General features: G+C 40.0%; 1 protein-coding gene across 1 annotated transcript in view; it reads right to left on the bottom strand.

Annotated features, from left to right (window-relative positions):
- LAMA4 (laminin subunit alpha 4) overlaps window positions 1-14,967 on the bottom strand; it is a 148,782-nt gene that overhangs the window by 67,707 nt on the left and 66,108 nt on the right. Inside the window, exons 7-10 of the mRNA XM_012506019.2 lie at window positions 12,975-13,070; window positions 11,310-11,461; window positions 9,073-9,183; window positions 1,853-1,964 (exon numbers count right to left, since the gene is read on the bottom strand). Of these exons, the coding sequence (XP_012361473.2) occupies window positions 1,853-1,964; window positions 9,073-9,183; window positions 11,310-11,461; window positions 12,975-13,070 (471 nt within the window). The remainder of the gene's footprint in view (window positions 1-1,852; window positions 1,965-9,072; window positions 9,184-11,309; window positions 11,462-12,974; window positions 13,071-14,967) is intronic.

Raw genomic sequence — 14,967 nt, forward strand, 5'->3', positions numbered from 1 at the left:
AGAAGGAAGGTATGTAATTGTCACCTTGTTCTACTGCACCTCCAAGAGGAAGCATTTTATCTTGCTGGCATAAATGAAATTGCGTGTCTGTGGTTTACTATGATCTATGTGGTTGGCCAGACAAGACGGGTAAACAAACATTGGTGTCACATAAATCATACCAGGATAAGGGGTTGTATTTTATGTGGATAATAGCTTGAAGGTCACCAGCGGTTATTTTAGAGATGGTTGGGAATAAGGAATGACATATAATTGGTGTTGTACAGCGTTCCAGAATTATATAAAGGGATTAAACATCCACTCCTCAAGTAAAGTCTAAAATATTAACCTTTGAAATAAACTAAATGTAAATATTTTTTCCTCAGCTCTAGCACTTGCAATGCTGAATTCTTTGGCATTTTGATGCAAGTCTTATATTTATAATTTTGGCCTGTTTTAGTTTAGCTACTTGCAGTATAGATCAGAAAAGGGAAATACAGACAATAGTATTTTTGCCTTTGGTCTTTGGAGACTATTCATACATTACTTAAAAAATTTAAAAACTGTTAGAAGTTATTGTTTCCCATTTACATTTCCTTTGTATTTTTTCATCTTTTCCCATTCTTAAAGGATCAAGTAAGAGGGTTCAGATGCTTTGCAAATGAAACACTTTTGAATCAAAACATGGGTAACAACAGCAAAGGTGAATTATTTTCTGTGAATGGCTTACTAGGGTCCTGCCATTTGCTGCCTAAAGAGGCATTTATTTCTTAGTTGGCTAAGGTCATGTTATCTTCTAGTAAGTTTCTTCTAGTAAGTTTCTTCAATCTTACTTTTTGAACAAATCAATAGTAGCTCTAAAATGCTATAGAAAAAGAATATTTTGTCAGGAAATGCAAAAATATGAGCCATGAGAGAGGATGTGAGTGAGGAGTGTTTGGATTGCATGTCATTTGCTTTTATTGTTTATTATAGGCATCAAAGGAAACATGACAAATGATTAATCTTGCTTTTATATGTCCCTTTGCATGCAATATGCCTCAGTAAAAAGACATGAATCTTCCACTGTGGGTCCTTTTATCGCCACTGTGCCCTGGGATGCACTTGGTGTTGTCATCCAGCCCTTAATATATAGTATAATAAAAACTATGGAAATGCAGATACTGGATCTTAGCAAACTCTCACCCAAGGAAATCTTCTTTTTCCTACAACACATGAAATCTGCTGTTTTCTGCTGGTAAATTGCAGGCCAACTATTAGTGCACTATTAAAGTAGTCTTCAAGATTATCCTGCATTTATTGGAAGTGAGAGCACAAATTAAGCAAACCTCCAATGAGGGAAGGTACAATCATTCACAATGCTTTAGGACAAAGAAATCTCTCACAGCCCCGCTCCTTCCTTTTCTTCTGGGTTGAGGCCCAAGCATGTTGCCTGATTGGCCTTTGGGAAAGCCCATCATAGAAACAGCTTGTGATGATTTGGGTCAACCGACGGTTTACCGGCATTCTAAAGGCAATGTTTTCTCTCCAAATAACTGAGAAAAATCTGTGACTCCTACTCAACTCTTGCATTTTAGAGACACCATAGCATGCAATCTCCTCTGTCAGAAGTGTATTCTGTGAAATGCCTAAAAGGGGAATGATTTTATACATTGATTCTTGAACATCAACAGATAGTAAGTAGGGATGAGTGCTCAGAAATTCCAGATAAACAAACTTGAAATGAAGACCTTATACAAGTTTAAACCTATAATACTGTACCAAGAAGTTCCTGGCACACAGCAAACACTTAACAGTAGCCATTATGCCTACTGATGTTAATAACATGAGTGTTTCCTTGATATTAAACTGAACCAGAAGAGAATATATTTACCTTGGATTTTATCCCTCATATCATGGGCTTGCTCTACCAGCTGACTTGCGTGGTTAATGGTGTCCATGCTTTCCTTCTGAACAAGTTGCCCTTTTCTGGAGGCTTGATTTTCCTACAAATAATCCATATAAAGGCTAGATTAAATGTATGAAAAAAGAATGTTATATAAGCACAGATACGGGTGGGTTATGTGTTTCATAAACATAAATCTTCCTGGCATGTGAAAGTTCTATAACATATAAAATCATCCCAAAAATAATGCATGAAAGCTAATGTGATGGCCAGTTTTATTTTTAAAAAAATTTTTAATTTTTCCATAAGTTATTGGGGTATAGGTGGTATTTGGTTACATGAGTAAGTTCTTTAGTGGTGATTTGTGAGACTTTGGTGCACCCATCACCCGAGCAGTATACACTGCACCACATTTGTAGTCTTGTATCCTTCCCCACTCCGCTCTTCCCCCCAAGTCCCCAGAGTCCATTGTATCATTCTTATGCCTCTGCGTCCTCATAGCTTAGCTCCCACATATCAGTTAGGACATACAATGTTTGGCTTTCCATTCCTAAGTTACTTCACTTGATGGCCAGTTTTAGAATGACAGAATGCTATAAAATCTGGTGCTATTCTTATATCATCAGTCACAGTTCAATCACAACCAACTGCCTTTCATATGTAATTTATTCTTCAAATTTTTACTGTATCTCAAGTTGCTGGACTAGAAAATTGCCCATGTCCGCTGATCATTTTGACATTGTGCTGACTGAAGAGCTTAAAGTTTCAAAGAGAAAATTGTTGAAAAAACAGGCAGACCTTGAAATGCACCATGCTTCTAGTGGCTCCTGGGTGGTCCAACCACTGCTGAAATTGAATTACCACAGAGATTTCAAGGATTATTCTCACTGGGCTAAAATGCTGTTTTCAGTGCTTCATTCCAAATTCCCATCAACATTGACGGCACTTGTGTACAAATAACTGCTCAAGCAGATTTGGCTCAGCGTGAATGGAGCTCTTCTCCGAAAAGCTGATTCCATTCTCTCAACTTGGGAGATTCTGTTTCAGAGATCTCACACAGTATTTGTCAAAAATAATGCCCAACTCAAATGTGGCCTCTTTAGAAAGGGTTTGTGTGGGCGTCTGTGTGTATGTGTGTGTTTTTGTGTGTGTGGTTAAGGACAGAATGTGATCTAAGAGCACAGAAATGATTCAAGGCCAGAATACCACCCTGTATGCACAGCATGGGCGACATGTACTTACTTTTGGGATTTGAAAGACTGATCTATGGGTTATATTTAAGAGGAAGAAGAGTTCTTTAGTCTGGCATTTGGTCAAATGCCCACTTGCCTTGTCTGGTGCTTTTTTGGCTCAGCTCTTTAAAAACTGCTACAATATCTGAAGGAGCTGTGGGGTGATCTGCCACACAGAGCGCTAGTAGACCCATTATACAGAGTTTCCTGAGGATAGGGAAGTGGTTGTTTTAAACTTCTCTCCTTTCATCCAGTATTCTACCCAGAGGATTATGCCATGATTTTACCAGGAACGTTTTTACACTCTCCAGGAATAACCCAAGCAAGTGGCCCTCTCAGATGGACAAGGAAGAGAATGCAGAAATGGTATTATAACAAACACATGTCCAGAGGCTTTTTATTGGAGATGGGTAATCCTCTCCCTGCAGAACAAGGCTCCTGTAGTCACGGAGCCCACTGTGCGGTAGCAGTGTGGTCATCAGTCCTTTCATAAACTGTGGGCTCTCTGAATGGACACTGTCTTCTAAGTCATTATATTCCTTCCTGCAATTCCAGTCTTCTTCTTGGCTTGTTCCAGTGCTTTCCAGAAAAACAGTATTTGTGGTCATTTTAAAATTAAATATGCAGAAACTATAATAAATTTTAATATTACTCCTCCCTGCTTTTAAAAAATATGGGCACAAACATTTAAAATTTTAGAATTTTTAACGAGTTGATCTTTGATCCAGTTTAAGTTATATTTGCAAAGCAAAACTAACACCCCTAGTTTTTACTTTGGCTTGATACTTCAGAGTAAAGCTCTTGTTATTACTGTGTCATTAAACTTACTATTTTTTGATACGGAAACTTCAGTTGAAGTGATGAGAGACAGCTGAAAAGTGTCATGCCTGTAAGAAAACCTCTTCTTTTTGACAAACGCCAGAGGGCGCTGAGATATAGGTAGATAGAGATATATAGCTGTTGATAACATTGTATATATGACTTGATCAGTGGCAAAGAGGAACATCTATTCCTTTACATTGTAAGATTACTGAATCGAACCTATAGTGAGGCTTATTTGAATGTTTATTTTTTCTGTAACTTTGCCTGTGGAAAGAAAATAATGATATAGGCACATGGGAAAACCGGTGCACCTCGGTTTAAGAAAAGCTGAAATTAAAAAATTACCTGCAACTGTAAATTAGTTGGTGGTTTATATTACAAATGTATTAGTAGTTTGCTCATCTCAACAGAAAATTCTTCTTGTACATATTTGACATAAAAGTGGCAAGGACGTCTTGGTAATATAGTACATAAAAGGTAGATTACGTGAGGATGATAACCAATACCTAGGGCGATCATGTATTTTATGGTTCAACCTGGGGCATTTTGCACATGAAAGGGAGAACTTTTAGTGATTACTCTGGGACACAAGCATAAACAGCAACAGTCCTGGACAAACCAGTAGTAGGAATATTGGTGTGCTACTTCAGAATTTGTACAGTAATATCTACTTCTGCCTACCTCCCAAACATTAATGATCTCTAAATTCCTTTCTGGCCCTGATTACCCTGAGTTGCAGATTCACATCTCTATCTGCCCTCTGTGCCTTCACAGATGTTTCACTTTTAAAATGTCCAGAGTAATCCATTCGTGTTCGTAGTCTTAGTCATCCACGTCTCAGGATGGAGCTTCTCTCTTTGCTATTTCTCACCTCCAATTGGTCACCAAGTCTGTTTCATTCCACCTGCCACTCTGGCCTCTCTTCCTCTTTTCCATGACCACAGTCTCAGTTCATCCTTGTTCTCTGCAAATTCTTTTCAGACGAAGGCAAGACAGCAACCCACTGCTCTCTTGTCTAGACCACTGTGACGGTCTCCTAAGCAGTGCCCCTGTTGTCAGTCTTCACTGGCTAGTCTATCATCCACACCGCAGAGGAACATTTCTGAAGTGCAAATCTGATCAGTTCATTGTTCTGGGTAAATACCTGAATGACTTCCAGAGTCCGCAGGCTGCAGTCCCCATGCTCATGAGCGTGTTTGTGAAGGTTCTTCACACTTGGGCCTCTGACAGCTTCTTCAGCATTATCTCCTGCTCTCTCTGCCTTACAGTGAATCTTCCACAATCTCCTGCTCTCTCTGCCTTACAGTGAATCTTCCACAAGGCCACAGTTCCAGTCCCAAGAGCATAGCACATTGCTTCACATCTATCTGTTCTCATAGTACTTATCCCTTGCTTGGGACTATTTGATAAACTCCTACTCATTCTCAATACACAGGCCAATACTCACCTTCTCTGAGAAGCCCTTCCTAGTGTACCCCTGCCAAAACAGTTCGCTATTTCTTCCTTAGAGTTACTCTTTAGCCTGTACCGTGTTTCTGTTATTAAATGCTGCATCATAATTATGTTTTTACATATCTGTTTCCCTGCTAGACTGAAGCATCTTGAAAGCAGGGCCTTATTATATTTCAGGATACCTAGCACCTAGCACAATAACTGTTAGATACAGGCTGGGCGTGGTGGCTCACGCCTGTAATTCCAGCACTTTGGGAGGCCGAGGCGGGTGGATCACGAGGTCAGGAATTTGAGACCAACCTGACCAACATGGTGAAACCCTGTCTGTACTAAAAATATAAAAAGTAGCCGGATGTGGTGGCACACGCCTGTAATCCCAGCTACTCAGGAGGCTGAGGCAGGAGAATTGCTTGAACCCAGGAAGCAGAGGTTGCAGTGAGCCGAGATTGTGCCACTGCACTCCACCCTAGGTGACAGAGCGAGACTGTGTCTGAAAATAAATAAATAAATAAATAACTATTATATACAGATGTTCAATAAGGCTTCTGGAATAGAAATGTAAACAGTTGTCCCTCAGCATCCATGGGAGATTGGTTCCAGGACCCAGCCCCCACAGATACCAAAATTCATGGTTGTTCAAATTTCTTACATAGAACGGTGTAGTATTTGCAATACTATAACCTATGCACATCCTCCCATATATATTATATCTAAATTACCTATAATACCCAATGCAATGCTTATACATCACTTCATTCATATGGATTCAAAGTAATACTCAGCATATGGTAAATTTAAATTTTGCGTTTTGGACCTTTGTGGAATTTTTCCAAATATTTTTGAGCCATGATTGAATCTATGAATCCAGCACCGTACTTAATTTTCTCCTGCCTTTTTGGAAGGACCAGAGATGAGGTTCAGATGCTTTTGATGCTTGGAGATAGCCTACTTTCCTTTTAGTCCCATGGGTCTCTCTGCATGAGTTGTCATTCAGGTAGCTTCTGCTGCGGTTCAAGGAGTAGAAGTGGAGGAGATGGTGCAGCACCTCCTGAGCCGCCCTTGGAGACTGTGCTTTGTAACTCTGGGCTCTGCAGTGGACCTTCAAGATCCAGATGGTGAGGGGCAGCACTGAGATTGGGAGAGGGCCACATCTCACCTTTGCTTGTAGCCCAGTGACACTCTGACCTTGAGCACAGTGGCTCTGGGAACATGGAAAAGCAGAATCTTGGCATGATCTTTGGAATTTTCATTGCAGACAAGATCAGCAGCAGCAAAAGTGAGCATCTTTTGAGCACTGGATATTTACGAACACAGATGGATGGGCATCCTTCAGGGGAATCCCAGACATAAGTGGTGGGAAAGGGCTGTAGGACTTCCCAGTAGAAGGCTGGAGGATTTAGAAATGGAAGTTCAGACAAAACCCGTAGCTAGGTGGATGTAACTTGTGGGCTTTGGATCACATGAAATCCGTGTGGCAGGTAATCTGCAAAAAGTGGTATTACTTGTCAAGTTCAAGGGGCAATATTACTGATTTTTATCACTGTGGGTATACACAATGAAATCCTTTACTCGATTTAAAGCCAAATATTAGTTAGTTTCTTGATAGAAGGCTTTCTAAGACACAGCTTTCCTTAAATCTAAGAATCAATCATGGACTTTTCTAGAGCAAGGGCTTGAAGAATGCTTAAAAAGTCATTAAGACCAGCCCTGGGCATTTGTTTTGAAACATTTCAGCAGGTTTTTGCACCATCAGGACTGTGGTCAGAACATTATATTCAATAAAAATTGATGGAAACAGCCGAGTGAAAGTTCCTAGTAGCTTTATCATCAACCTCCTGTGTTGGTGGTCTGTTCTTCTTGTCCAGGAGCCTTTTCTACTGTGATGTTAACTTTCGAGCGTACATTATTTCCCCTCCACGAAAAGCCTGCATTTAGCTTACATTAGAAGTGGGGAAATTGTACAACAAAAGGATCAGGAACTCTGCCTGGGCTGTGGGAGGAGCTAATCTTGGTGAAAACATTTCCTCAGATGTTTTCTTGAAAATTCTTTCCTCAAGAAAGAATTAAGGCTGGGCGTGGTGATTCACGCCTGTAATCCTAGCACTTTGGGAGGCTGAGGTGAGCTGATCACCTGAGGTCAAGAGTTTGAGACCAGCCTGGCTAACACGGTGAAACCCTGTCTTTACTAAAAATGCAAAAATTAGCCAGGTGTGGTTGTGTGTGCCTGTAATCCCAGCTACCCAGGAGGCTGAGGCAGGAGAATCACTGGAACCCTGGAGGCGGAGGCTGCAGTGAGCCGAGATCGCGCCACTGCACTCTAGCCCGGGCAACAAAGCGAGGCTCCATCTCAAAAAAATAAGAAGAAGAAGAAAAAAAAGAATTAAGATACTTTTAGCAAGTTTCCACCATATCTGATACCAACATGAAGTAACAATGAGTTTCCACAAAGATTTATTTCTTAGTATTTCCTTTACTGTTTAAGAGATTTCACTGTTCTTCAAGCACTAGTGATTGGATTAATATGTGCCATTGCCAACGAACTAGGGACACAATTTTCATGTGCATTTCAAAGTAGATAAATCTTCCAAGGGTACAATTAGAGTAACTTACATTTTTAAAAGCATAATCTCTTAAAGGGTTTGGGGTACAAGGTCAAAAGAGAATACTATTGTTATTTTATTTTTTTAAAGTTTTTGTTGAACATGAGAATTGTTTATAATGTCAAGTACCAGTTTCTGAAAGCAGCAATTCTGAAGTACTCTGGCCAGGACTGGTGGAATATCATTAGAAAAAAACAAAACAAAACTGTGTTAAACATTCTAATATGCTAAATATGCTGTCTCGTGACTTAGTTTGTAAAATTAGTATAGCACATGGATGTATGTTTTTCCATTAGGCTGTTGCGGAGTGCATTGAATAGCCTTTCACATTGACTCTGCCTGTGTTTTAATGTTTTTCCTGTTAATTCCTGACAGCTTTTACAAGTTGTATTTTTCTCAATATTTTTCTCTGTCTAGTTGTCTTTTTTGTTTATTTAGTTGTTTTATTGGATATTTGAAATTTTATCTTGTCAAATCTGTATCTTTTTATTGAAATTCTTTATATCGTATTTAAGTGCTCGGTTATTCCCTTTGAAGATTTAATAAGTAGTTTGTTCTATTTTCTTGTGGATTTGAGATTTATACTCAACTCTTTAAACAGGCTAATTTATTTTAGTCTGTGGTGTAAAGTGATGGTTGAAAGTGGTTTTTTCCTGCCGAGGAGCGAAATTGCTTTCTCAGGACAATTCCCTTTCTTTCTATTTACCATTTAATGTATACTTTAACCAATATTTAAATTTTATATTCTATATAATAAATTTTAATTCTGGATGCTCTGTAGCTCTTAGTCATAAGATGCCTTGGCGAACAGCTGAATGACCATCCTAATTAAACAAATCAACCGTATCAGCCTGCCACAAATACATAGAAAATTCTCCACAAACACAGCTTTTCAAGAAAACCAATCAAAATGGGAAGAGACGGTAGAGACTGAGTATTTAACTTTCTCCACAGGTCTGGTCTTGATTTATTTTAAGGCACATGGGTCACTGCATTTTTTCTGGGCTGTGTTAAGCCTCAGTCATTCGTGACCAGCCAGCTTCACATCAGCTAAATCCTTTCTTTGAAGGCTGTCCCAGAAACTGAATACATACATACGTACCTTTTCAACTAATTCCTCTATGTCAGACAGAAGACTTTTCATCGTGTTCTCAGCATTATTGATTTGTATCTTTCTTAGGGTGTATTGGTTTTCTCTTTCTGACAATTTTGTCTGCAGAAAAATGTGTTTTGAAAATAATTAGTCAATGTGCACACCAGGTTTTAAAAAATGTAACTAAAACTCTTTCAGTGTAAGAGGACTCAGAGTAGAGTGTGAGGCTCTTTTCTCAAAATAGTGGGGTCCACAGGCTGCTGCAGCCTGGTGTGAAGGGTGGGGTCTGCAGAGGGGACTGAGGCCCTTAGGGGCTAAAATTCTGCAAGCTCCACTCACTAGATCAGGGATGCTGGTCAGGGGCTGGGTTGACCATGGGGAAAGGGCTCCTTTTTCTAACTTGTACAAAGGTACAATTTAGGCTGGTGGTGGCCCTGGGTGTCTGAGCTTTAGAATTTTAATTTTGTTAGGTCTGGAAGAACAGACCAACCCACCAGGATTGATTTAAATGGAGTACAGAAATTAACTTTCTTCATTTTAATGCAAATCTCTTTATTTCAGACCCCTTGCTTTCTCCTTTTTCATATTCAAGGAGCTAGGTCTAAATGTGGCTTTACTGAGATTACTTGGGAGTGAACCCTTCAATCTTGACACTGACTTCCTCTCTGCCGTAATGATTCCTGTCTTGAAGTAGTGCCTTTGAGGAAAGAGAATCTGAGTAGTTTCAGGAGGCCTGGATCTGGGTGACTCCCCTGGGCGGCAGTGTCTTCATGTGTTCCAATAGGAAAGTTCAGACAAGAACAATTTCAAAGGTTAGAATAAAATTCATACCAAGATTCTATCCAGTCTACAATACAATTTTTGTTTTCGTTTACACTTTACATATTTGGCCAACTGCTATGGATATCATTTGCACCTCCAAAAAGCAATGAGTACTTAGTATGCCAGGTACTGTTCTAACTTCTGTATGTATATCAATTCACTGAATTCTCTCAACAGCCCATGAGATAGATGCAATAATTATTCTCAATTCCATATGAGGAAACTGAGGAATTAAAGAGGTTAAATAACTTACCTACAGTCACACAGCCAGTGAGTGTCAGAGCTGGGATTTCAACACAAGCAACCTAGTTTCAAAGTCCATGCTATTAATCATTTTCCTACATTGACTAACAAAGCAAAACAATGTGCTGGTATTAATTCTATTTTCCCTCAGCTAATGACTATTGTTTTAAAAATATCCTTTGCTTGTGATAGAAGCCCATGATTTAGTGGGAAAGAAAACTTGTAAATCTTAGCTGTATAAGGACCTTTATATAGTCATCCCTTGGTGGTTGTGGGAGATTGGTCCCAGGACCCCATGGGGATGCTCCAGTTCCTGATACAAAATGGCCTAGTACTTGCAGATAATGTATGCACATCCTCCAGAATACTTTAAATCATCTCTAGATCACTTATAATACTACTTATAATACTAACACAATGTCAATGCTATGTAAATAGTTGTTACACTGTATTTTTCTTTTTTTATTGTTGCATTAATTTTTATTGTTTTTTAAAAAATATTTTCCATCTGTGATTGGTTGAATCTGAGGATGTGGAACCTGTGGATATGGAGGGCCAACTGTATTACTGTTTTTGTTTTTTGTTTTTAATCTGTTGGCTGCTTTTAACTTGTTTACTAGGTATTAACCAGTTGATCTATGAGGAGAAACAAGGTATGTGTGTATGTCTGCGTTTGACTGTGTGAGTATGAGAAAATGAGAGAGAATGTGTGTAAATGAGAAGGAAAGGTGGGTGGGTGGTGGGGTGAGGAGAGACAGAGAAAAAGAAGGATGCTTCTAGACAAACTCAAAACCTTGCAAATTAAGGCTAAGGAAATGGTAGCCTTGCAGTACCATTTGTGGTAATGACTTAAACAGGTAATGTATGGCCTCACCAAGGAAGTAAGTGTTTCTCTTTCCTCAGTAGTTTTGTGCATAGATACTAGTCTTTTAGTCATTTCATTTCCCATATAACCTCTTTTGTAGACAGCAGTTCTTGCTTTGGCCCAAGCTTATAGTTACAATCAACTTTTCATAACTTCCCTATGAAATTACTTATGTTTTCTATGTTAGACCTACAGGTCTAACAACCTGTAATACAGATATGAGACTCAGATACAAAAAGGGGTAGAAGGAATTACTAGCTGCGGGCCTGTGAAGCCAGGATGAAAACAGAGTAGAAAGTAGAACATTACTGCGTACTTTGAGGAGGTAGATGGTGGCGTTGATTTCATTCACATGCCTATGAGCGGCAGCCCCAGAGGATACACTCAGCACCCCGGATTTGCCTTCCTCAATGGAGAGCGCTGCTAACCGCAGGTCATCAGTCAGGTCCCAGACGCACTTATCACAGCCTGGAGGTGAAACAGTTCTTCAGAATCACAAGTCAAAAGCATGCTAAAGACAGCCTGTTTTAGCAGAACATAAATCTCTATTTCCTTGGTTAATACCATTTTTATTTTTGTCTCATGAGGAACTGTAATTCTATTCTTGTCAGGCTTTAGTATCTTGCTTGGCATTAGCTAGTGAAGACGGCTATTGGCTAGCCACTCCTCCTTTCCTGTTAGCTTTTCTCAGTCAGTATTCAGGGGCTAGCACCAGCCTTCTCCCCACCCCAGGGAGGGCACAGCTCCTCCCCACAGCCCCACTTCGTGGCAGGATGAACACTTCAGCACCGGGAGGTCTGAGGTTATCGCTGCGAGAGTCGCTTCCTGACGTCTGATGAGGGTACCAAAGTTCATGCTGAACGTGGGCACGTGGGGAGGCAGGTCCCAGTTCCTCATCACTTCTCACTTTTCACATTTGAGTTCCTCTGACCACTGTCATCACCTCCAGAACCCAGGGCCCTCCTGTGACACACTCACAAGGATGGCACACTGTGTTTCAGAACTGCCTTGATCACCTTTTGCAACTTGCCTGTTCCCGATCTCTTTCCCTCAGATGGTGCTCTCTTCTAGAGACGTGATAAAGGCAGACTGGCATGTTAATGGTTGTTAATATGTTAATTTGTTATTTGAAGTTTAACATGGTTTTACTTATAAGCTCTCTCAAGGGAATGAGTCCTAGCCAGTACTTCAGGCTTGGTGGGGGAGATGCTTAGGACCAGACAGGCATCTTGATGTTCTTAAATTGGCCTTGTCTAGGGGGCCACCTGTTCAATCAGGGTGTAAACTTGGCATTGCTTGTGCCTCACATCCTATGCTATCTTCTAAGATGTGATCCAATGATAAGGCTAATCTCTTATGCTCCGAGGGACTGAGAGACCAAGATACTTCTGTTTGGGGGAGGGGATGCCTACTATTAAAATAGTTTTTAAACCAAAAGTTTTGTTCCTAGTGTAACTCCTCATGATTTAATTAACATGAGAGCCAGAGAAAACCAGGAAAGATAAAAGGCAGCCCCATTTTGTAAAGCCTGAATATTTACTTCTGTTCCCACTTCAGATTTGAGGTAACTTGGGAGAAGCCACTTAAATCTCTTGGTATCTCAGTTTCCCCAGGTGTTGTAAATTGTTTGTACATCCTATTTTCAGGGACCTGAAGAGACGATATAGAAAAAGGAGCTGAAAAGAACTCTGTCATTGGGAGTTGTGTTTCTGACTTTGCCTTTAGCCATTAGGCAAGATTCTGAATGTAAAGACTGGATAAAATAGAGCTATGCAAATGTAAACCACCCATTTGCCCTAGGGAACCAAGTGGACCACAAAGTACTTGGTGCAGGCTCCATTTGCTGAGGTGCAGAAAGGGTTAAGTCCAGGGGTGGGACTCAGCAGTTTCTAGAGAGTGATATTGCATAGCTTTTCTTAATCCCACACCTGCAGCACATTAGAGAAAGTGGAGTTAGTCAATCATGTACTGTTATTTTTACTTATGGTTGGGCAGTCCATGCCTGTAGGGGGTTCAAAACCTTCTTCCAAGCATTCTCCGGTTACACTGTCACATGGGCCTCCCCCGCAGTTGCACACTGTGGGAAACAAAAACAAGAGACGAGAAATGCACTTCTTAATGCTTAAAGTATGGCAATATTTTCCTGGTTTCTAGAAACACTAGCTATCAGTGTATAATTCGTCAATGGGGATTAATTACGTTCTTCCTTAAGACTGTGTAGAATCTACGATAGAGATTATGCCCTTCATCCGATTAAGCTCCAGCCCAGTGAGATTTTCAAAGGTGACCCTGGGCAAAATTGAATCTAAGTTTTCTAGGATTTCTCTCCCAACTCTTTGGGATTCTGACATGACAGTGCAATTGCTTTAGTCCAAAAATGTCCTGCTAAGTTTCACAAGATACTAAATGACCACAAGCTCACCATTCAACTAGAAATTGAAAGCCATCCCTTCCTTGCAGACTGACACTCCAGTTTAATTTAACTCGGGGGTTGATCACTGCCAGGTGTGAGGGAGGAGCAGCTTAGCAAGGAGTGAGTGAGGAGGCCCAAGAGCGATTCTTGGCTCCCACTGCGCTTGACCCTTGGCAAGACAGACTTCAAACCTCCAAATGACAGCTATGAGTGCAATAAGAATAATGTGCTGGAAGGAATCAGGAACATTTTTACATGAATTTAGAAGACCTGGGAGCCCATTATTCATCTACTGATGATTTTCTGTAATGCCTTTTGGAAAAAGCAAAAACAAAAACCCAATCTCATCAGACTGTTCAATTTCCACTGAGTTTCTGTGTGGGAACTAATTTGTAATATTTAAAGAGGAATTCTCTGACCATCTATGCTAGCAATTAACTGGAATAGAATTGTGCATTTCCCCCACTTCTTAACTGTCTTTACAGAATAATCATAAAAACCAGGTTCATGGGGAGATCTATTTATTACTTTTCATCTGTTTAATGTTCCACAAAATGCAGATTAAATCTTTCAGCAAGATCATGCTTTATTGCTTCTAAAATTAGCTTCTCTTCCAAGAGTGACCTGCATCTTTGTAGTTTAAACACAAATTTAGTAAACGTTTTGAGAATCAGGACGTCAACCTTTCAGGCTTTGATTTTGCCAACATTATTTCTGATGTCCGCCTTCTCTCTCCTTAGCCTAAGTAGACACAGTGCTCCTTCCTTTCTGCTGTCATTCTCAGTGTTATGCCTCTGTGCACATTGCTTTTTTGTAGACATGTTTACTTTTATTGTGACTTCTGCAGAACATACATGTTGCATTTTTTTGATTTAAAACTCCTTACTCCTTGAATCTTTTCAAGTGGAACTCTGTTTCAGTGAGAGGATTTCTTACAGAGGCATGCCACAGGAGTACAATATCTCCTGCTCTCCCTCCCTCCCTCCCCTCAAAGTCACGTAAGAGTAAGACATACTCAATCTCCGCCTTCCTGCACTTTTAGAGGAAAGCAATGTCACTTCACTTTTGAAGAGCTTCACTCTATGTGGCAAATGGATGAATAAGATTTGTGCATTTCAGTCTAACTGAAGCCTAACCAGAAAGTTTTCTATGCTATCTTTGAAATATTTGCTCTTATAATTTGAGGAAATTGGAGGGTGGTGGTGATTAAATGGTACCCTTGACTTGCTTATCTATTTCATGGAAATCTTGATTTTACCAAACATAACTGAAAGAGAGATATAGCCCTCTGAATAAGAAAACTGATTTGAACCATGCAAGATTTGTTTCTTTCTTTCCATCTTTCTTTCTTTCTTTCTTTCTTTCTCTTTCTTTCTTTCTCTCTTTCTCTCTTTCAGAGAAGAATCTCTCTGTCATACAGGCTGGAGTGCAGTGGCACAATCTTGGCTCATGGCAACCTCTGCCTCCACCTCCTGGGTTCAAGGGATGCTGGGTGGGACTACAGGTACCCACAACCATGCCCAGCTAATTTTTGTATTTTTAGTAGAGACAAGATTTTGCC

Source organism: Nomascus leucogenys, chromosome 3, assembly GCF_006542625.1.
Source record: "Nomascus leucogenys isolate Asia chromosome 3, Asia_NLE_v1, whole genome shotgun sequence".
Classification (NCBI taxonomy): Eukaryota; Metazoa; Chordata; class Mammalia; order Primates; family Hylobatidae; genus Nomascus; species Nomascus leucogenys.